This window comes from Cheilinus undulatus, linkage group 19, assembly GCF_018320785.1.
Source record: "Cheilinus undulatus linkage group 19, ASM1832078v1, whole genome shotgun sequence".
NCBI lineage: Eukaryota > Metazoa > Chordata > Actinopteri > Labriformes > Labridae > Cheilinus > Cheilinus undulatus.
Genome location: NC_054883.1, coordinates 28,738,317 through 28,762,584, shown reverse-complemented (window position 1 = coordinate 28,762,584; position 24,268 = coordinate 28,738,317). Strand labels below are relative to the sequence as shown.

Here is a 24,268-nt window from a genome sequence, read left to right as displayed (position 1 = left end):
AAGAGCCTTTGTATAAATTCAGGGCAGATGAGACTGGGGCGATCCACTCAGGTCTTGATTGTTTGTTCTCAAAGTTGTAAAAGTGCATAACAGAAATCCTATAATGCACAGTCACGGTTAGGAAATAGTCAATTGTTGCATATTCTGATCAATAAATCGTCACATTTCAGTGAAGTTTCCATGGTGGAAAAAAACTCTGCTGGTTCATTTTTTTATTCTTATTGAAGGTGAATTTTTCCTGCGAAGCCTCTCTCTTTTTCTCTATTCAATGCAGTCAAGGTCTCATAGCAATTTTCACTCTGCATTTCATCTCAGCGTGTTCAATATTTTACTTTTCTCTCTACTTCAGGTTTTCCAAGGCAACACCAACCCAACAGACGTTGTCAAGACGAAGCTGCCCAAACCCACCCTCACACGCTTCGTCCGAATCCGTCCTGTTTCCTGGGAAACAGGCATCGCACTGCGCTTCGAGGTGTACGGATGCAAGATATCAGGTTGGTACTGCAGAGAAACCTGCTGCATACATAAACACGCCAGCCTCTGCTTCGTTTTTCTTAGACACATAAAACATAAGGTAGCGGTCTAAATAAACATCAAAGCACTTAAAAATGCAAGAATCTGACGCTGCGTTTGCACCTGTCCCAATGTTAGCTCAACTCTCCTGTTGCATCATACTCGGTTTATTACATCCAGGCCCCAGTTGCACAAACACTCTCCTTTTGCCAGGTGTGAGATGAAGCACTATTTCTGTAAGAGTCTCCCTCTAAGGCCAAAGCAAGCTGCTGCAGAATAGAGAAGAACCCACAAAGGAGGATTACCTATTTATGTTACCCCATGTTTAGATGTTCCTCATATAATATAAATGGAGCTAACATCTGGCAGCTGGGCTGCATCTATAAGGTCCCATGCCTCCTGCTGATTGCATCTCAGCCTCCTCTTTAGCCACAGTCTGTCTTCATCACACAGAGATCTGGTTTGGCAAAGCCCCTCTCATCTTTGCCTTTTTGTTGATCTTGTTTTAATGAGAGGTTAGTGTTTGTTTGAGTGTGTGGCTGACTTTCATATGGTTTAGCACATCTGTGTGCATCTCTGTGGGTTAGGGAGCATGTGCATTGAATGTTAATTAATGCATGTAAGTGTGTTTTGTTCTTCTGTGCTTTGATAAGGAAGAAAAGGGGAGGAAATAAAGCTATTTAAAGTCAGCGTTAGGTCAGATTTAACTCTTATTGGGCTAAAAGTTAGCCTTAGTATTAGTTGAAGCCAGCCAGATGTGTTTCCAGTGTGTTGGGACTTTTTTTGGTGCATCATCTATGCGTGGCTGTGCATGTAATAGCAAGGCAGACGGCACTGTGGGCACAGCAGGGTTACAGCTGGGGCGTGTGTTATAGGCACACGACCAGACCACTGCACAGAGCGTAAACACATCACAAGATCGAAGTCACCACTGGGCCCCAGTAAGGACGTCATCACCCCCGGGTGCTCTGAAGGCACAGCCAGCTCCTCTACATGCCCTCAGTGATATTGGAGAGAGGAGCAGGGAGGCTTATGAAGGCTGCATAAACTCAGTGACTCATTCACTTCTACTCCAAGTTTTGGATCCCTGATACCAGAAATTTTCTGAAAAAAACTTTTCTTAAAAGAAATACGAGAGCTTTTTAATACCGCCCTACTTTCCCTGGAATGTGCTGCCAGAGTAGCATCTTAAATATTTCACAAAATGTGTCTAATCTCAGCTTGAAAGTAGGGTGCCTGTATTTCCAAAACTGGCACCCTTAAAATTAAAGTTCATACAGAAGCAGTTGCATGGTCTTGTGCAGGCAGCATTTGATGGTTGCATTAGGGAGGATGATTGTAGCATTTAGCACACCTACCAAGCTCACCTTTGAACCATGAATACCATGAGCACAGCATTTTTGTTGCTGGGTACTTTCCCAAAAGGCTGCCTTTTGTAACTCCTCTGAAAAGTCCCTCTGATTGGTTTAACAGCCAACTTTTAGCAACAAGTATACACAGCCTATAAAAATATTCACCCCTGGGATGTTTTACCCTTTCATTGATTTTATAAATTAGTCATCAACAATATAATAATAAAACTAGAATGGCCGTCTGAGGCGGCAGACCCACGCCTAAGCAGCGCTACTGAGGAACTGACGCTCCCATTGATTAATATGGTGTTCAAAATTTCAAAGTCCGAGAAAAACCGAACGGGTGCGCGGATCATCACCAAAATCTAACTGATTCTTCCCTGTCACTATCCCAACATTCCCTGAAAGTTTGGTGAAGATCCGACTTTCTGTTCTGGAGTTATCTTGTACACATACAAACAAACAAACGAAGAAAGAAAGAAAGAAAGAAAGAAAGAAAGAAAGAAAGAAAGATGTGGAACCCATTACATAACCCCCTGCCGATTTCATCGATGTGGGTAATAAAAAACACCTCCTTAATATCAAAGTGAGAATAGATTTCTTCCAAGTAATGTCAAATAAATAAGTGGTAGATTTACCTTTGGCTGCAATCACAGCACTGAGTCTGTGTGGATAGGTCTCAATCAGGCTTCCACATCTTGGCACTGCAATTTTACTCCATTTTTTTATTTTGCAAAACTTGTCAAGCTCCAGAACATTCTTCCTGTCTTTGAGTCATTTCCTTGTAGCTTTCGCTGTATGTTTCAGGTCACTGTCTTGCTGGAGAATAAATCTTCTCCCAAGCTGTAGTTCTCCTGGAGACTGAATAAGACTGTCCTCCAGCCGCTGAGAAGCATCCCCACAGCATGATGCTACCACCACCATGCTTCACAGTGGGGATGATGGCATCTTGTCTGATGGCCAAAAATCCCCATTTTTGTCTCATCAGTCAATAAAACTTTCTTCCACTTGACCATGGAGTCTCACACAGGCCTTTTGGCAAACTGTAACTGAGAATTGCTGAGTTTTCTTCAACAGTGGCTTTCTCTTTGGGACTCTGATGACTCTGGGGGATGTTCTGTGCATTTTTTCATCCCCTGACTTAAAATTTTCAAAAACCTTTTCTCTGGGATGCTTAGAGTCTTCTTTTGTCTTCATGGTGTAATGGTAGCCAGGAATACTGATTCACCAGTGACTGGACCTTCCAGATATAGGCGTCTTTATGCTAAATTCCCTTGAGACATATGCACTTTCACTTATTGTGAGACTTCTAGTACCAATTAGATGGACCTCTGTTGAGTTAGGTCATTCTGTTTAAAAGGAATTAATATTTATGCAATCACTTATTTTTCAACACACATTTGTTGGACATAACTTTGTAGAAATCAGTTTTCACTTTGATAAGAGAATTTTGGAATCTTGTTTGTCAAAAAAGCCAAATTATATTGACCATGACTGATTCAGAAAATCAATAAAAGGGTAAATCATCCAAGGAGGTGATTACTTTTCATAGATACTGTAACATTTTGAAAAATCTAAATAAATTTGAAGAATCTAGATAGTATTGGGGAGTATTTTACACCTATGTGCTAACAGTCAGGACAGTGCCTGACAAACCGGTACATCTGGCCACCACAGAGGAGGGAAGGTGCCCACCTTCCACTTTAGAAGTCAAGGCTATGAATCAGACATCAGATTAGAGGAGTCCAACAGCAAAATGTTGCAAGATGTTTCTCCCTAAATCATCCTGGTCGCGTGGGCCTTCTGATTCAAACAGCTACTTATTAATAAAAGATCCACCGCCCTGTTGTTTGTAAATACCCTGTGGGGTATAAATATCTCTGATGAGCCACTGATGCTCCACCCAAACCCTAGATGTGACCAGCGCAACCACATATCACCATCTCCACACAAACAGTCCCCAAACACCCACACATGTTCGCTCCTCTGGGTGTGTCATTGCGTGCATGCCATCTCTGGAGCTTCTGTGATCACAGCTGATGTTGATTTAGAGCTCCAGATGAACCGGGGAGTTCACCCAAGTGTCTAAACTCAGATCAGAGACGCACACATACACTTTCAATCACTCTCGTATACCTTTTTCTCATATCTTACCACTTCAAAGGCCGGTGCTTTTGCTTTGCTCAACCGGAGGCGCGCTTCTTAAACAGAACTCCACAAAGAAAGAACAAAGTTTAAGAAGCTTGAAAGTATGGGCTTTCACAATGTCAGAAAATATTCCTTAGGTCCGATTGCTTGAACTCCAGGGTAGGACAATAGATTTTGCTGGCTTAAGTCCTTTCACACATGACCTGCACTTAAATTTGCCTTTTTGCCCCCATTCATCCATCCTTTTTTTTTATGCCACCTACTCCGCTAAATGGTCAGTAATGTATGACAATCTAATAGAACCAAGATGGAAAATTCCCCTTTGACTGTCCACATTAGAATATCATTAGAAACTAGGAGAGCTTTTCAGAACTGTACTTTTGACAGAAACCGGATTTAAATTTAACAAAGATATTGTGTTTTGGAGATAAATGGAAGCTTAGTGATCAGTCTATAGCAATGGTTCCCAACCTTGTTTCCTTAGGGCCCCTTACTCCTATCTAAGAAAAGCGAAGTATGTTGTTTGAAAAGTCAGGAATACGTCAAAAAGGCTTCAACCAAACAAAATAAGATAAATCTGAATGAAGCCTTACTCTAAAAGTCTTCCTTCACTTTTCTCAGATCCTGTCATGCTATTGACTCCATCCCTGCGTGAGTCTTGCAGCAGTACAGAGCACACTTTGTCCCATACAGACAAAGAAGATGTAACAATGACAGGATTTGTCCTTTCGTGGGAGCCAGTAAATATGTTGTTGCTTACCACAGGTCACTGACTCAGTATCGTGGGATTAAGAAAAGTTGGGAGGAGACAAACAGGAAGATTTGCACTAATACATTGTAGACAGTGTCACTTGTGGTATTACAACATGAAGGAGTTCAGAGTAGCCTGTATGGCTGCACAGCAGAGGTAACTGCCAGACTGTAATACAAAGAGTTTGTTTGCTATAGTTTTTAATTGGCTAGCATACAAAAGGAGGCGAGTTAGTAAAACCAGTCCAACTAATTTAATAAAGATAGACTTTTTTGTTTTACAAATGCTCATCAGGTTGTAGTGTTGCTTCCAAAACGTTGAGAAAAAAATCATGTTGATACATGAAAATGATGCTAAGCTGTGGCAACAGGTTCTTATCCTGTTAAGCCTAAGATAGGAAGGGATGGTATCAAGAAAAAAAAAACAATAAATAAAAGTCCTCTTTGAAAATATATCCAAAGATGCTAAAAACCCACAGAGAGTTAGAAAGGGATAAGATCAGAGAAGTAGAACAAAAGCCTGAGAAGAAAGTTTGAAAAATGCGGACAGGAAACAACAAGGTGTTAAAAGACTCAGTCCCACAGATGTTGACAGCTGTGGAGCAGAAGGTAGATGAGTGCAGCAGCAGATAAAACACAGAGAATCTGTTTTTGTGTGTCAGTATATTCTAGTCTACAGAGGGAGGAGGGGGTGGATAAGGGAGATGAAAAGAAAAAGGGCTCCCAGAATGCAGGACGTGGAAGCACCAACCAAGAGGAGGGTTTTAATTGGCTGCCTGGAGACAACCGCTTCAGGCAGAGGAATTAGTATGCATGAGATCTGCAGACAGAAAGAGAATAGAGGCAGAGATCACAGAAACATCACAAGGAGTTTGGGGAATTGTCCTCCTCACTTTGACTTTCAGTATTCCCCTATATGAACCTGAAACTTAAACTAGGCTTGTGGCACGATAAATGATGTTGAACATCATGCCCTTAGATATTGATCAAATCTTTTGTTGCCTATGCATCCATCATCTCTGCAGGTTTTCATCAGTTTGCATCAAAAAGTTAAGCTCTGTTTGCTTTCTCTTTTGTCTTTCAGAGTACCCTTGCTCAGGCATGCTGGGCATGGTTTCAGGTTTAATCACTGACAACCAGATCACTGCATCCTCGCACACAGACCGGAGCTGGGTACCAGAGAACGCACGTCTGTTAACCAGCAGGACAGGGTGGACCCTGCTGCCCCAGCCACAGCCCTTCACCAATGAGTGGCTGCAGGTGGATCTAGGAGATGAGAAACTGGTGAAGGGATTGATCATCCAGGGAGGGAAGCACCGGGAGAACAAAGTGTTCATGAAGAAGTTTCGACTCGGCTACAGCAACAACGGCTCCGACTGGAGGATGGTCTACGACGCCAATGGGAACAAGCCAAAGGTGAGGGTCGCATTCCTTCAATCCCACCACCTTTCTTGGCCAAATTTTTGGACCAATCTCTGGGTTTTGCAGGCTGTAATCTTCTCTGCTCTTCCTAGAGATGGAGGATTTGTCATTTGGCCCTTCAAACAGAGCAGCTCCAAAGTGCTTTACAAGCTTTATCAGTTAAATACGAAAAATGACCTTCTGGAATTGTAGTTGTATCCAACTCCTCGGGAAAGGAACTGAAAAATTAGCCACAGCCATAAGTACTGTGGAGTGTGGCGAAGTGGCAACCTCCAGTTTTGAAAGATGAAGCTAATTCAGAAGTGAAAAACTGCAGTTCAACCTGGTAACAGCCTGGTTCCAAAAATTATTTTGGTCAAAATAGTTCATGTCTTTAAGGGAGACACTTTACAGAGGGAGAATTTTTTATGTTTTTTTTCATTTTAAGAAGGAAACCCGCAGTGTGTAGAAGTGGATATACAGAGACGTCCACACAGAGACGAAAACGTTACATTTCTGTTTCGTTTTGAAAAAGTTTTCCGTAAATACGGGATTGTTTCAGGAAACGTCTGCATAAGCACAGCTCCACTGAAAATGCTGTAGTGTATATGCCAAGCCTGTAATTGGCGCTGTAACGCTGCCACGGAAATGCACCAAAAGAGAGAAGAAGATAACAGAAAACTGCCACAAACTTTCTCCTAGTTTCCCTTCTGATTGTTCTCTGTGGTAGATTGAAGAACATCTGGTGCTGTTCTTGGTGGTGGTAAAGGAGCATCAGATTTAGCTGTAAAAGCGATAATAAGCTCAATAGCTTCTGCAGCACGAGCACAGCCCTTTAATCCGCCATAGTTGTTTTGGTAAGTGTGCGATGTTATGTGTGATGCAGTCATTTCAAAAAGTTGCGGTTGGCTGTCCACATGGAGACGAAACAGTAAACGTTTACAGATTTGTTCACTCTGGGACCCAGTTTCAAAAGTAGTTATGCCAATAAGACTAAAAACTTTTGCTTATACGCCTGAATTTGTCTCCTTGTGGACGGGGCCTTAATGTATACCTTTTTTTTTTAGCAGCCCATCAAGTAAACGTTTCATGACTGCTGCTTGACCTCAGGTAGTATGGATCAATCTAAAATTATGAGAGAAGCAAGGGTAGGTCCCCTCGCTCCATCCACATTACTAGATGTCCAAGAGAACTACTAAGTATTTCCCACCCTACTCTGCCGTTGTTTGTCTCAGCACAATAGTCTTATCTGAGCAACTAAGGAAACACTGAGACATAGCTAATCAGAAGCAGAGTGAGGTGCATGATTCCCTCCCCGTCCAAGGAAAAATAAAGCAACATACTACTTAATGATGAACCAAAAGTGGGTTTTAGACAGAGTTTTTTAATGTGGCAAATGTCCCCAGACTGGATATAAATAAGACTGGTCATCATCTTGGTGGAAAATAAATCTCCCAAGCCGTATTTCCCTTGCAGATTGAACAAGATTGCTCTCTGGGATTTTTCTATATACTGTGCTGTATTCCTTTTACCCTCCACCTTTACGAGCCCTCCAGGGCTGGCTGCCAGGAAGCACCCCCACAGCATGACGCTGCCACTACTGTACTTTGTGGACATGTGCAGTATTTGGTGACTGCCAAACATAGCATCTAGTCTGATGGCCAAAAAGCACCACTTTGGTCTCATCAGACCAAAGAACTCTCTCCCACTTGACCATGGAGTCACTGGCATGCCTTTTGGTGAACTCTAGCCCAGATTTGATATGAGTTTTCTCAGATTGACACATGTGCCATTTTCATCATGTTTCTTGATGATGGATTAACTGAACTCCGGGGGGTGTTCAGTGCCTTGGAAGTTTTAGCATCCTTACCCTAACTTATGATTTTCAGTAACCTTTTCTCTGAGTTGCCTGGAGTGTTCTTTTGTCTTCATGGTGTAATGGTAGCCAGGAATAATTGGCTGGACCTGTGTTGAATTAGGTCACTGACCATACAGAAACCTATTTATCTGCAAATTGTACAAAATAATCAATGGCACATTAAGAGTAGTGGTAGGAACAAGGAAAGGATTTTGGACTGGATATTTATATACCATGCTGCAGTACCCTTAAACAATGCTAAGTGGATGCATATTTGGAGTTATGTTTTCAGATCTGCTGAAAATGTGGGGGCAGAACACTAATCAGAGAACATTTAAATTCCCTTTTCATGTTCAGGCAAAGCTCGGTTGAGGAAATAGGTCTGGTAATGGTTTGATTCCTAACACAAAGTGAAAGCTAGGTTTTACCTTCGGCAGTGTGGAAAACAATTTGAACAGTCATCTCTAAAAATGCTTCTCAAATACATTTGAACGTTGATTCCGATTATGATGCATTTAGTTAATTTTCACCAGAGCGATTCACCTAGCAGTAGTGAGTCATTAAGCAGTCATTCCAAGTCAATTTCAGCAGTGCTTTGAATCACATTAGGATAAGCATCGCAAGTCTCTCTGAGTCCTTTTCCCACATCTCTCCTCCTGCTTTGTATTCCCCCCGACACGCTGTTCAACCCTTTCAATGGATAGTGAAACCTCTCCAGTAAAAGGGGAGGGGGAAAGGGAAACAGGCGAGGAAAGATGATGATGAGAGAGAAGAACATGGAGAAGTGACCTGAGATTTATCAGCAAGTGTCACTGCACGCACAGAAGACCAACACTTGGCTCTATGCATGCACACACTTCCACACGAGGAATATATATACTATATATGAGCATGTACACAACCACACACACCTCCAGGAAGAGCTGCAGCAGCCTCGTCCCCAATTACAAGCGTCCCTGACAGGGCATAAATCTGATCCAGATGGGCTGATGGTTGATTTATGACGGGAGTACAGAGGATCCATATCCCCCCCCGTCCTAGTTAGCCGCCTCTCTCCCCTCGCCTGAGAGGTTTCCAGCATCTAAGTTGCACCAGGCTCCTTCACATGATAACACCCATTAATCCACTTCCATCAATCCTCTATCTCCTACTTTGGTTGCTTCTCTTACACCCCTCATCCTCCTCTTTTCCCTCATTTGTCCTCTCACTTGAAGAAGATCTGACGCAAAGTTAAAGGAACCCAAAGTTGCCTTTGACAGAGGTGTGTGCCATGCTGTTTTTGCCACCAGCCACATTCCTAACTTGCCTTAGCTGTGCTTTAGATGTCAGCAAGATGAGAGAGCGCTGGTCATCCTCTGTTCTTTCCCATCATCCCCACACCTACCCAGCCCTCCACCCTCCTTATGGTCCTCAGATGGCAGGGAAAAGTCTGCCTCAGGGTCTTTTTCTTCTTCCCAGTAGTGACATTATCAGCCACTTTTTTTCTCACTTTTTCTTCTTTGTCCCCGTTTCCCTTCTTCCAACAGATCTTTGAAGGGAATAGCAACTACGACACTCCTGAGCTGAGGACGGTGGAGCCTCTGCTGACACGTTTCATCAGGATATACCCAGAGAGAGCCACTCCTGCTGGGATGGGCCTTCGACTTGAGCTGCTTGGCTGTGAAATTGAAGGTACCCAAGTTAGAGCTTCCATTAAAATCTAGCCTCTAGTATCACTCTAGTCTTGGTGTAAAATGTAAAAATAAGGCAATCATGTTTCCACCTGTGGTGCTGATTTCTCTACCAGTTGGCATTCTTCAGATTAAAAACCTTTTTTTTTCCCATGCTGATGACATTTCCAGCTGTGCTAAGGCTCTGAACTGCAGCAATAAACATTTTTCAGTGTTGACGCTACTTTCCAACATCATTAGGCTTTTATATCTCTCAATCTGCCTAACAATGATGGTCAGCCTTACTTCATTAATGGGCATGTGCTCACATTTGAACCATCTATCATAGAAGCTAAGGACAGATCTCTAAGTAGCATGGGTTATTTAAAGATGTGCGTGAGTCGTCCCTGGGCTGATCTCACAGCTGTCTAGCTCCTGCTCTTTATCCATACCAGGGACAGTTGTCTCCCTGTTACATCAAAGCTGCCCCCATAGATAGCCACTTGTAGAGAGGATCAAATGAAAGCCCACCTGGCCCAGTAGGATCATCACTGCCTAGCCCTCATCGCACTTTTCCAAACCTCTGCATGTCTTTCAAAGGGCTGCACTCACTTTGCTTTCCTTAAAATTACCCCCTATTTTCCTTCTCTCTCTCTTTCTCTTAAAGCTGATATAGTGCACAACCAGCTCAGCAATATAAGTGTGTGTAGCCCTAAGTGGATTTACATATTGGATTTCAGGGAGGCCCATTCAGTTGTAAGCCTCATGGTCTCCCAGTGGGAGCTTTAGTCAGATAATGCTTGTTTTCAGTGTAAATGCCAAACTCACACAGACGTAAACACACAGAGCAACCGCAATAGCCCTGCCAAACATGTGGTTACAGGCATGTATACACAGGCACGTTCATGCACAGGTGCCTGCACTACTGGGGAGAAGCATGTGTGAGTAGCAGGAAAGCTAAATCGTCATTTCTGTGAGAGGCTCCCCTGACGCAGTGCTGACCCCATCCCTGACCTTCCCCACCCTGAATCTGACAGGGGCTGATCTGACTCATATTTCATCGAGCAGAGGGAGAGAGAGAGAGCGGGCAGTGGCTCGCACATACATCGTTCAGGCAGTTTGCCCCTATCTGTCTATGTCCGTCTCTCTCTCCTCCTTCCTTTTTCCTCCCTGCTCACTGGGGAAGCCCGCTCATTACTCAGTCATTGTAAACACACACAAATGTGCACACACCGCAGCACGGCTGTGCAGCAGCGGAGAGTGGAGTGGATCTAAGGCCATATCCACATCCAAGTGCAGCGGGACCATAATGATAGGGCTCTGTGGCAGCCAGGGGCCCTGCCTATAGCCAGTCTCATTCACTGCTTCTCCATCTATTAGTTTCAGCCACCACAGCTTGAGCTTGAACTCTATTTATACACCAACACCTTTATATCAGGAGTGTTAATATCTCAAACCCCAATATGTTGTTGTAGGTAAAACATACAGCACTTCCATACATATATTTCCATGTTTCTTACCTTTTTAAGAAAGTCAACATTTAAAAAATGCAGCTTTAATTGTGAGAAAAGCTACTGTTTTTGTAAGGTTTTAAAGAGTAAATGATGTTGCATCTGGGTGATTTAAACATGTTGACCATGCACTAAATGTAAGGTCGACATAAATGCACTGGGGGATAAAGGGGAAAGCTTTCTAGGGCCCAGCCAATTTTGGGGCCCATGGAGGTCAGCAAAATCATTGTCCAATGAAAGTTAAGTTGTGATTTTTCATTGATAATATACACTCCGATCAAAGCAACAAAAATTAATTGTATTTATCAAGGCTGCAGTACAATGTAGCATTTTCAAAATTTAAACCACTTTTCTTAAAACAGAATGGCCTTTTTATTGGTGATGTTAACAATGTGGACTGGAATACTGACTAAAACATTTTTGGAAAAATGGGTTCAAAGTGGCAAAACAAATGACTTACAGAGGTGAGAAATTGGCAGAAAGCGACAAAAATTTGTGGTATAGATTGTAAAATGCAGATAAAAAGTGGTAAAAATGGGTTTTAAGTTGTGATAACAGATTATTAATCTAGGTCAAAAGAGGCAAAAAAGAGAAAGCAGTATATATGGTTTAAGAAAGGGAAAGAGTGCAGTACTTGCTCGTAAAATATGTGAAAAGCTGTTAAAGAGTGGCAAAAATGTCTGACACTGACAAGAAATTGGTTGAAAGTAAAAAAAATGGGTGGTAAAGGTGTTGAAAAGTAGATAAAAAGTGGTATAAACTTGTTTAAAGTAGCAGAAAAAGATTATAAGTGGCAAAAATTGGCAGAAATAATTGGTTTAAGTGGTTAAAGAGTGGCAAAATTGGTTAAAAGTGGCTAAACGAGGTTAAAATGCGCAAAAAAAGAAATAAAGCAGCAAATGTGGTTTGAGAAGGGAATTACAGAAATGGCAGTAATGGGTGGTCAAAATTTGAAAAGCGGTTAAAAAGTGGCAAAAATGGGTTTAAAGTTGCAGAAAAGGGTTAAAGCAGCATGAATGGGCCAAAAATGGCTAAATGGGTTTACAGTGTTAAGAAAAGGCTTGAAGTTGCAAAAATGGATGGTAATAATTCTGAGAAGTGGGTACAAAGGGGCGAAAATGGGCAGCTAAAGCAGTGAAAAGGGTTAAATGTAGCAAAAATGTGGTTAAATGTGGCAAGAAATTGATTCATTATGAAAAAATGTGGCCAAAAAGCCAGACACATTGATGAAAGGGCACTAATGAATAATTTGAACATCAGAACCCAATAATAGCTTGACACACCTTTCAGATCCATAATTAGGTAACTGTTAGCCAGGATGCTAGCACCAATACCACTCATCTAACACACATGCATTGAAATCATCAATCAATCACAACTGGAGAGGGGCCATTCACTGGGTTTTTCAGCCAATTCTGTTAGCAGGCCTGCTGCCAGCACAATGCACTCAAAGGTGTCCTTATAATGTCAGATTAGTGAACGCATTAGCCAGTGCTCTCCCTGTGTAGGAACTTCATTACTTCTTTTCAGTTTGCTTAACTTTATGATCTCTTCTATTTTACCTTTACAGCTCCTACCCTTCCGCCTACCACAGTTGCACCCAGCACCACTCCATCAGACGAGTGCGACGACGACCAGGCGAGCTGCCACAGCGGCACAGGTGATGACTACGATGTGACAGGTGCTAACATCGCCCTCATGAGACTGCAAACAAACCCCCTTCTCCCCCTCTCGCCTTTCCTTCTGCTGCAGCTCACGCTCAATCTGCTCAGCTTTCCCAGCTCTTGTCGCTCACTGTAGCAGTTAGATTTGTTACTACGGCGGATTCGCCATCGATTCTGCACACTTGCAAGCACATATGCATGCACACACATGCCTGCTGGCACGAACAAGGCCCTAATTAGCTGCACCTGTAGTGCCCACCTCTTTCCTTGGTCCATCTCCTCTTACCTCCACCTCTGCACGCTCACAAGAGGATTGTTGCTCGAAAGATCTTCTAATGTGCACAAAACTGCTCCTACCTACAATCAGTTCTTCCTCTCTCTCTCTCGCTCAGTCCTTTTATCTCACACCTGCACCTTTTTCTCTCTCCTCTTGGCCTCATTTCCCACTAACCCAGTAACTCCCTCAAGCTGCACTGCTGCCTGCACTTTCCATTAACCAGCAGTCTCCAATGATGAGCATGGCACCGTCTCTGTCACGTGTTTAGAAAGCATTATATAAGTGCTAAGTAGAATGGAGACAAGGCAGTTATAAAAGAAAGATCAAGACAGCTTTTTTTAGCTTAATGTAGCTAAGCATGGAAACACTGAGATGTGGAAAAAATGCAATGAACTTTTATGAGTCTCTTGTAATGCTAGGCTAACCCTGCTAATGTGTTAATGTTGTGATAGGTGGTACCATTATGCCAGTGACCACTACAACTGAAGTGGATAACATCCCAGGTGAGCATAAACTGAATTTTTTCATATCACAGTAATTGTCTTTTTTTTTTTCTTAGTATGTTTCAAATGGATCAATATGGATGTTTAAGTAATTTTAACATGTCTTTCACTGATTTAAACTTGACTGGTGGTCTGAGACAGAAGAGGCTCTCTAGGATGCCCTCCAAGTGGTCTTTTTTTATAATTCTCTTAAGGGGGCTCTGGAAATTTTAAATACAGTCCCCTTTTTGGTGCCTTCTTTGTGGACAAAATTTGACAAAGTGCCCTCTAGGGTTTTCTTTAGGTGGAAAAAAATTACAAAATGCCCTCTAATGTGACCTCAAAATGATTTCAATTTGACAAAGAGCCCTCTAAGGTGCCTTCCAATGGGCAAAACTTCACAGAGTGCCCTCTAGGTTGCCCTGTAAGTGGGCCAAATTTGACAGTGTGCCTTCTAGAGTGCAAATGCTCATTTAGGATGCTCTCCAAGTGGGCAAAATTTGACAGAGTACCCTCTGAGATTTCCTTAAAGTGGACAAAACTTGACAAGGTGCCCCCTAGGTTACCCTGTAAGTTGGCAAACCTTGGCTAGACGCCCTTTAGGTTGCCCTGTAAGTGGGCAAAATTTGACAAGTGCCCTCTAGGGTTCCCTTTAAGTGGACCGACTTTGACAAGGTTTCCACTTGATTATGTAAGTGGGAAAAACTTGACAATGTGCATTCTAGGATGCTCTCCAAGTGGGCATGGCTTGACAAGATACTCTCAAGGGGGCCATCCAAGTTGGCAAAATTTGACAAAGTGACCTTTAGGGTTCCCTTTTAGTGGACAAAACTCAACAAGGTGCCCTGTAGGATGCCATCCAAGTTGGCAAAATTTGACAATGTACCTTCTAGGGTGTCTTCCAAGTGGACAAAATGTGCCCTTTTGGCCTGTTAGTGGGAAAATGTGTCTGCTAGGGTGCTCTCCAAGCTCACAAAACTTCAAAAGCTGCTCTCTGGTGTGCCATCCAAGTGGACAAAATTTGTGCTGTCATGGGTTCCCTTTAAGTGGACAAAACATGACAATGGTCCTTTTAGTGTGCTCTCCAAGTGAGCAAAACTTCACAATTTGCACTTTAGAAAACCGACACAGTGCCCTCTAAAATCCCCTCAAGGAAGCAAAACTTGACAAGGTGCTTTCTAGGGTACCTTCCAAGTGAGTGAAACTTAACAGGGTGCCTCGTAGGGTGCTCTTTAAGTGGGCAATATTTGACAAAATGCCTTTTAGTGTGCTCTGTAAGTGGGCAAAATTTTAAAATGTATCTTCAAGGGTCCTCTCCAAGAGGGCAAAACTTGACAAGGTGCTCTCTAGTTTGCGTAGTAAGCGGGCAATATTTGACAATGTACCTTCAATGGTGCTCTCCAAGTGAGCAAAAGTTGATATTGTGCCCTCTCTGGTGCCTCTTAGAATGTGGTATCGTGGCCTTTATAGGGTACATCTGCAGCAGTGGAGCAAATGCAATGAAGTGCAATGAAGTTGATTTTTACTGACATCCTCATTTGTGTGTCTTTGTGAAATTAATGGTTAAATAATTCATTATTCCTCAGCTGCTTTTACAGATGTGTGGAAGGTAAAATCAGATTGTTTTTTAAAATCTGAACCAGGATGTCTAACTAAATTAGTACAGCTGTATGATAACGTTCCATGCACTGGTGCTCCACATCATACAGCAGGTGCCTTTCTTGTTTTATTTTTCGCTCCTGCCACTCAAAGATCCTCAGTGCCCCACTATTTCAGTTGATCCGGTCTTGCCCAATATTAATATAAAGTATATTTTGTATGGTTTTGATAATTCCTTGGAGTGTAATTCCTTAGAAAAATTAAAATACGACACATCCCTGGGGTGTACATTAATTTTACATGCGTTGAAAAGCCTTCTTGTGTTTTTATGTCCCTCTCCCATTAGAGCAGGACCTTAGAGCTAGCTGGTGGATTAGGAATTATTGTTCAGTATCAGAGGCAGGTTCATGCCTATCTGCCTGCTTTTAAAAGAATTGCAAATAGGCAGACTTTAAACATTACATGGTAGAATTTATGAAGGAGTGTATTTATGCATCTACTCAAGGTTTTTATGAATTTATTTCCATAGTTTTATGAAGAAGCGTACTTCGCTAATGATTGCCTGCTTAAGGCGGCCTCTCTCCTCTGATGTGTGTCTGTTATTAAAGCTGATGATATGGCCCTGAGAGGCTCCCACTGACAGGGTGAGGGAGGTTGTGTGATGCAGGGCTGGCTGATGATTAGCACTGGTGCTCTGTTGCTGCCTCCTCAGCATAATCACTAATCACTGGGCCAGCACACACACACGCTACATACACACTAAACACAAAAACAAAGAAGCAAAAATGCAAATGACCACAGGAAATGAGGTGTGCTTTGGGGTCACACACGCACAGAGAGACACGTATGTAGCGCTGTCTCCTGCTGCAGGTTGATGAGGCAGCAGCCAGCTGAGAGGCTCTGCCCCAGACTGACCTTGGCTAATGGGCCATAGGCCCCACCCAGCCCCCTTCACTCCATCAGCTGGCTCTGTGGTCTGTCTGCAGTCTGCAGGGGCACCAGCTATTATCATAAATGAGAGCTGAGGTGCAGGTGTGTGTTTGCATATTTGCGTAAAACTAAACATCTGTGGGTAAACACTTATCTGTGTGACTTTTCATTTCAAGAGCCTCAAACTGAGCATGCTTATCAGTTCTGTGTATTTGTCGGAGTAAGAGTGTTTGCTCTGCACACTCTAATCTCAGAGGATGTTATTTTCCATTTGCATTCATGAAAAAAGAGAGAGTCACTTCTCTTTTCATCAGATGACCGTGTGAGTCATGTGGCTGCTCCAGAACTTGTCAGTAGCCTCAGTCAAAGAATGGAAAATAAAAACCCAAAGCCTTTTAATTGGAAATGGGATGTCTCAACGTAAAAACAGTGGCTTGGTGCCTGAATTGTGGCTCCACATGGGAATTCCATCCTTTGTGTTTAATGGTTACATAGAGGCTTTGCCTGCAGAAGCCAGTTAAAATCTTCCCTTTATTAAAGGGAATATTGGCTCGTATATTCAGACATTTGGAGAGCTGCCGCATTGTATCTCAAAAGGCATCTCACACTGGAGTTTAAGGCCATGGCTAACATCCCAAACATCTTACTCCTTTGTGTTCCTTGGAAGTCTCCCTTTATCCAATTTGAAAAACACTAAAGCCTGAGCTCCCACACACTTTCTTGCCTCTACTGAGGCGCTGTGTGTATCCATGGGGGATCACGTTGTTGCACTGTTACCATAGCTGTCGTCAAAACCTCAAGCTCTCATTAAAATCCTGAGTTCTCTTCAGGTTGCTATGAACATTGCTTTATGAACAGGCGCCATGTTCAGATTCCAGCTTCCTCTCCCTCTGCCCCTCTCTTTGTGCTGTGCCTGTCCTTACTGTCACTCTATATCTCTTTATATACCCTGTGATGTTCATTAAAGCAGATCATTACTGCAGCTGAGATATAAAGTCAACATGAGGTCTTTTCTGAGACATAACCCCACGTCTGTTGCTCCCGCTTTAGTTTGCCGTTTTTTTTCCTCTGGCAGCTAAGTTAACATCCCACAGTGCTTTGCTGCCCTCTAGTGCTTGATTTTGATCAAAGCAAGTTACAAAGAGTAGCCTGAAGACATAATAACGACAGGCCTGTGGATAATTGTTCAGTTAAAGATGGAGATCTCAGCATTTTCTTCTGTTATGATTAGCAAGGCTGCCAATAAGGGGGGATAATGAGGAGCGCTTTCTGGGGCCCAGCCAAACTGAAGCCCATATAGGGCAGAAAAAGTATGATTCATTTTAAAGCTAGGCTTTGATAACCATAATTACTTTATATCCCGAATAAATACCACTCATATTAAAGCAACAAAAAAAGGAATTTCCTTTATTAATGCTGTAGTACAATACAGCATTTTTTAATTTCTTAAAACAGAATTAGCAATGTAAACAATGTGGATGAGCACTCTGAACTAAGGAATTAGGAAAGTTATATCAGACTTTAAGGCTGGGCCATAATGTGCACAAATGTCAAGATGCATTAAGTGCAAAATTGTTTAAAAACAATGAAAAACTTGTGAAAAAGAGACCAAAAATTAGGTAAAAAGGGGCAAAAAATATGTGACAATAGTGAAAAATAAGCATATATGGGTTAAAGGGAAAAAGAGTAAAAGGTGGCATAAATGGAAGAAATTGGTGTAAAAAGTAGTTCTAAAAGTGGCATAAATGAGAGAAAAGTGGCATAAAACAAAAATGCAAAAATGGCAAAAAGCAACAAAACAGTGGCAAATATGGGCAAAAATTTGCAAAACTGGAAAAGAGTTGTGAAAATGGGTGAATAATTGCAAAAATGGCAAAAGGTGGCGAAAAAAAGCAAAGAAATATTGCAGTGTCAAAAAGTGGTTAAAAAAAGCTACAAGAATGGGTGAAAAAGGGCAGAACAGATTAAAAGTAGAAAAAGTGGACAACAAGTGGCACCATTGGGGACAAAATTGTAAGAAGAAATTGCAAAAGTGGCTAAAAGTTGCATTAATGGGTGAAAGTGGCATTAAGATGTTGAAAAGGGGACAAAAATGAACAAAAAAGTGGCAAAAGCAGTACAAAAATGGGTGAAAAGTGGCAAGAATGGGCCAAAAAGAGACATCTGAGCCAAAAGGCAGGAGCAAAATGGGGGCGGTTAGCAAATAAAAGCGAAAGGAAAAAAAGGCAAATATGGGCAAAAAGCAGCAAAAAAAACTGGTAAAAATGTGTGAAAGGGGGCAAAAATGGGCATAAAACACAAAACCTGGCAAAAATAGGAAAATGTTTCAAAAGGATGTGGTAAAAAGTGGTAAAAAAATGTCTAAAATGGATAAAAAAGAAACGTGACAAAAGGCTCATGAATTAAGTAACTGTTAGCCAGGACACTAGCATTAATGCTACTGATTAAACATGCATGGGGCCCATTCTCTGGGGTTTTTCAGAGGCCCAGCCATTCCTCTGGGCGGGCCTGGTGATTAGGAGAATTTTATTGCTTTGACACTAAATCTTAACCTGTTTTTCCATGACTTTGCAGCTTTTCTGTGGTTTGCCTGTGACTTTGGCTGGGCCAATGACCCATCCTACTGCAGCTGGACATCAGAAGACACCGGCTCGAGGTGGCAGATCCAGTCCAGTGGCACCCCCACCCTCAACACTGGACCCAACATGGACCACACAGGTAAGGCCACCACTGAGAATTAAACAAATGAGCTACGCCATACCTCAAAGACATACAGTTCTGTTTGAGTTTTTGTCTGTCAGTGATGAAGCTTTTCTCCCCAATAGGTGGATCGGGGAACTTCATCTATACCCTTGCGACAGAACCCCAAGAGACTGAGGTGGCTCGACTGGTCAGCCCTGTGGTCAGCTCCCCAGACTCAGACCTGTGTGTTTCTTTTTGGTACCACATGTTCGGCTCACACATTGGCACTTTGCACATCAAACAGCGCAAACAGACAGTAGATGGTCCAGCTGACATCCTGCTGTGGACTTTAAGTGGTCACCAAGGAAACCGCTGGAGGGAAGGTCGTGTCCTTGTGCCACGAAACAACAAACCCTATCAGGTAATGTTTGCTTTGTGACATTTGGCCATGGAGCTCTTATCTGTGCTCTTTCCAGTGACGAACTGAAGAAAAGGTGGCCTAAAAGTCACTGTCTGCTTCTTTAAAGGTGGTGATCGAAGGTGTGGTTGATGGAAAGAGCTGGGGAGACATCGCTGTGGATGACATTAAGGTTCTCAATGGACTCAGCATGACAGACTGTAAAGGTGAGGCTGCAGACAGTTCTGGATTTTAAGGATACTGTATGCTTTCTGTCGGTGTTGGATATAATTAAAATTTCTTTTTGAACAGACCCTGATGAACCCACTGAGCCAGTGCTACCAGAGGATCGTCTCAATGACATCCGTAAGTTATTTAACACAGAGCACCTACTTAGCAGCATGCATATTGGGGAACCTTTTTAGGGACGCTTCAGGGATCAACCTAACTGTGGTCTAGCGACCTGTGACCACTGAATTCTACCTATAGGTGGCCTGTGTTAGCACCCCATTTCATATCCAATACTTGAACCCTCAGATAATGCAGTGTTCTATTAATATTAAGATCAAGGTCCAATTCTTTGGCAGTGGTTGATGGGCATCAGGGAGTTTCCACTCTGTGTTGGTCCTGTACAGAGACTCACGTCATTAAACTTGTGTAAGGCATGTAAAGACACAGCATTTAGAACATGGACCAGGCCACTTTGGCTCCATTCTAATACTGAAGACGTATACCAGGTCACATGAAGTCTAAACTGAAACAATATCTGCATTTTGTGAATCATCCTATCCAGAAATATTAACAGAAAGGATTTATCTTGTGAGTTTTCTTTATATATATGACATTAATGTTTGCTATGAATATCTCTGGATGCTGTAAATCACACCAGTCTGCCTTTTTTTTTTTTTTAATACTATTTCTACATGCTTAACGCCGTGTAGGTGAGTCTCTGTGTACATTAAATTAAAAAAAAAAATCAGAGTAACTTAACTCATCTTCATACAACTGTTGAACTAGGGTTAGTTATAAAGCTAATATGATCCCTGGACAGGAAGACAGAAAATGTCAAATTTGGTCTAGGAAGAAAAATAAATTTGACAGGGCAAACACTAATTATGAGGTGACCTAAACATCTTTTAAATTCGGGACAATGGGAATAAAAAACTGTTGAGCCTACATTAAAGCTGAAAAGCACTGATGCCATGCAGTGCACATATTCATCTTTTTCTTTTGAGGTCTTAAAAGTCTTTGATTTGATTGTTAGAAGTGCCTCAATGAATACAAGACCTTGGGAATTAGGGAAAAAGAATGAATATGTACTTAGAAACTACAAGAGAATGCCCATATTTTAATAAAACATTTATCTATTTAAATAGATAATTAGAAGAAAACACGTTATAGTGATTTACTAAGGTGCAACAGCTTATTTTTTCATTTTTTAAATTTATGAATTGGTCCACCAAACTTTGAGAATCTCGGACGCCTGTAGAACCATTCCTGATGAATTTGAGTGTCTCTTACTTTCTTTCACACTCCACATTGAACCACATCTGACTCCCCTCTTCTTCTTCTGTCTCTTTTCCAGTTGAGGACATCACTGAGTATCCAGACTTTGTGGAAACCAACCAGATCAGCGGAGCGGGCAACATGCTGAAAACACTTGACCCGATCCTCATCACCATCATCGCCATGTCGGCCCTCGGGGTCTTCCTGGGCGCCATCTGCGGCGTGGTCTTGTACTGTGCCTGCTCACACGGAGGCATGTCAGACAGGAACTTATCAGCCCTGGAGAACTATAACTTTGAACTTGTGGACGGGGTGAAGTTAAAGAAGGACAAACTCAATGTACAGAGCTCATACTCAGAGGCGTGAGCTGGGACAGAGAGAATCATGTGACTGTGTAATGTGCGGCGCTCAAAGAGTGCACACGAGACTGGCTGTAGGCATATCCTCTCGGCGAGGAGGCAGGCTCAAAGGACTGCCACTACCCTCAACTCACAGGATGAGGGACAGGTTCAGGAACCAATGGGAGGTTTGGACTGACCCATGCTTTTCTCAGGAGCTGCAGTAAAAAGAACCTACCAGTAGGGGACACTGTGTACAAATAAACTACAGGAAAAAATATGTACAGATGATTCAGATGATATTTTAATTTTCTATTTTGATTTTCATTCATTTTTACAATCGGATGCTGGTGTTGAGACCAATTTATTAATAATGTTTAAAGTATTTATCATTTCTGAGAAAGAAATCTTTTTTTAATTATAATCAGTTCATGAAGGTTGTTTATTTTCAACTTAGAAAGAGACGTATCAAAATCTTAAATGAACCATATCTGGCAAAGCTGTAGATTTGCCCCATGGTGAGGCATACAGGGTGTGCCCATTTCCCCTTAGACCCCTTTCATGCTAAAGTGAGGGTCCCATTCATGGCAATGTATGGTTCTGACAGTGCCTTTAGTACATTTCTGTTGATCCGGGTGTTTTTTACTGTACATGGCTTAAGTTATGACAGGAAACAGGGGCACATTATAAATATCTGCAAATCAGGATAACAATCTACCACAGCGCTTTGTTTTGTTTGTTGTTGTTGTTTTCTGTCCAAAAACCACACACTGTAAATAAGTTTTAATATATTTTATTGCCCTTTTTAAAGAAAGTAAAAAGGAAAAAAGCTGCAGTATCCCTTTTTTCATGGGTTTGTGTGTGTGTAAATACAATCTTCTGACTGTTTCGTGGAAGGTGCAGTGTTACGGTTTTTGATTTCTAGGTTTCTTTGCTCCGACGAGTTAGCTTTTTGTGGTATTACAGCGACTTTCAATGTGCATTCAAGCCATCAAATGAATCATAAGAACAAAAAGCAGTTGAACTTCTTTAACTGATTTCATTATTCGCTCTGCATTAAGCTGGTCATCTGAATATTTCCATGTAGCTTCAAACACGGCAGAGGAGGTGGTTAACAGAAAATACCTGCCAGCATACCAAAAAACCAACAATCACCATTGCTCTGCTTTAGCGTGTCACCTCCTAACGTCACTGTGGATTGTTCACTGAAGAAGTGCTCTCTGGACAATGCAGCTTGAATGCACTTTGTTACCGATCTCCTTGTTTTAAAAAGACGAGGGTTAAACTGAAGAATGGTGCTATCATTACTTTAGTCAGACACATTTGTCTCTTTGAAAAAAAGCCCAGTTTGTATTGTTCACATGCTGTATTGTAGCTTAAGGCCTCTTGGAGGGCCGCAAAGAGTTTTACGTGTTTCACGTGTAGCAGCCATAACGTTGTGATGTCAGAGCTGATGTCATTCAGACGGGACGGTGGTACAGCGAGGGATCGAGGGGCGTCACCTGAATCAGGTCACCTGGCCTCCCCTCTGTGGCTTTACCAAAGGATGGTCGCCCCCTTTCTGGTTCACCGGGGGCTCTCAGCAACATTCAAAGGCAAGAAAACCCACAGTTTACCCATGATGCTTGACTCAGAAAAGACTTACTCTGTCAAACCTCAAAGAGAGGGGAAGATAGAGGAGCATTGTCTTACAGTGTGTTTTCTATCTCTTTATAAGCTCAAAAGAAGTGCACATGTCACTTCAATGTGAACTCTTTAAATCTCTAGTGAGACTCTTGTTTGCAGATGGATGTATCGGACAATCCCACAGTTAACCTACAAAGGGAAGGAACTGTTTGTGTGAGACTGACAGTATCAGGACACAAGAACCCACGGGGCCGGATCTGAGAGGTTCTTCCGCTCCGCAATCAAACAATCAAAAACTGGATCCTGAGAGGGGTGACTTGTTTTTTTTACATCCGTGTGCTTTGTACGTTGTGCCGTGGTGAACGCATCCTCAGCTTTGTTCAGTTCAGATCCAACCTCTCGACCTCTACACCGAACTGTCTGCCACGCTCTCAGCTGTAGAGGACTGTAGCTCCAGCACCGTCTGCTAAAACTAGAGAAAAAGGATACTGTAGCGTGGACTCAAGAGAAACAATGTTGCACTGATAAATATATTTAAGAGGTTTATGTGTTTATAGCGTTCATTTGCAAAAAAACAGAAGAAAGTCAAAAACATAAAAACACGTGTTCATTTCTTTCATCTTTTTTATACATATATATAAAGTTTCAGATTATGTGATATAATTCTGAAATGTAAAAATATTGAGATGTTTTCATTATTGAAAAAGGCAAATAGATTTTCCAACAGTTATGTCCCTCCCTGACACATTTACATGGCATATTAACGCTTCGTTTTGTACTGTCATTCCGATTTTGTGCAGATTTTGTTCTGTTTTTTACAAAGGACAAGAAAATAAGACTTTTATTTTCAATACTGCTTCTGTAATTTGCTGTTGTAGGAAAAAATGAATAAACAGCAAAGCCTTAAAAAGAAAAGTGAATATTTGTGTTGTGATCCAGAATCCAAAACTTTTCTTTTTGAATCGAACCCCATCGGATCGTCATCACAGCCGTGCTGTAAAGGTTCACCAGCAGCCTCACCATCAGCTTTCTGAAGCTACATCTGTTCTGTCCGTCCACGTCTGTGTGTGTAAGCGCTACAGCAGAAAGACAGTGATGTAAACCAGAACTTTTGTCTAGTCTTTGTTTTACAGACATCGCTTTCCAAAGAAACAAATAAAAGGCATCTTAATAAGTGCACTTCATTTATTATTATTTCAACGTGTCATGCACTGAAAGGGTGTCCAGCAGTGTTGGGGTAGTAATGAATACTTAGTTTCTCAGAGCAAAAGTTACATTACTTTTGCATTACTTGTCACCTGAGCTAAGCTAAGCTTTACATATTCCCACATTGGTGTAATATAATGTGATGGCACTATTTTACGCAGTAAAATGGTGTAAGGATACGTAAGTGATAACCCGCGAAGTGATGTTATAAGACAGGAGAACAAAAGACAGTCAATGCCTCCTGATAATTATTGATAACACTACAATTAGAAGAAATCCTTCTTCTAATAAAGAGGACCGATACAAGACTTCATCTTCTGGCTCTTTAATACTAAAAGTGACAGCAAAAAAATCTGACCAAAACAGCACCGCACAGTAA

The 24,268-nt window shown here is 41.9% G+C and overlaps 1 protein-coding gene across 2 annotated transcripts in view; it reads left to right on the top strand.

The window, feature by feature from the left end:
- nrp1a (neuropilin 1a) overlaps nt 1-23,851 on the top strand; it is a 93,821-nt gene extending 69,970 nt beyond the window's left edge. Inside the window, exons 9-18 of one of the 2 annotated variants that reach the window (XM_041814095.1) lie at nt 350-494; nt 5,848-6,179; nt 9,549-9,693; nt 12,753-12,842; nt 13,576-13,626; nt 18,709-18,852; nt 18,960-19,237; nt 19,344-19,440; nt 19,526-19,579; nt 20,799-23,851. In XM_041814095.1, coding sequence (XP_041670029.1) covers nt 350-494; nt 5,848-6,179; nt 9,549-9,693; nt 12,753-12,842; nt 13,576-13,626; nt 18,709-18,852; nt 18,960-19,237; nt 19,344-19,440; nt 19,526-19,579; nt 20,799-21,085 — 1,623 coding nt within the window. In that variant the 3' untranslated portion in view covers nt 21,086-23,851. Of the gene's footprint in view, nt 1-349; nt 495-5,847; nt 6,180-9,548; nt 9,694-12,752; nt 12,864-13,575; nt 13,627-18,708; nt 18,853-18,959; nt 19,238-19,343; nt 19,441-19,525; nt 19,580-20,798 lie in introns of both variants that reach the window. The other variant, XM_041814094.1, reaches the window with a different exon arrangement.
- The last annotated feature ends 417 nt before the right edge of the window (nt 23,852-24,268 follow it).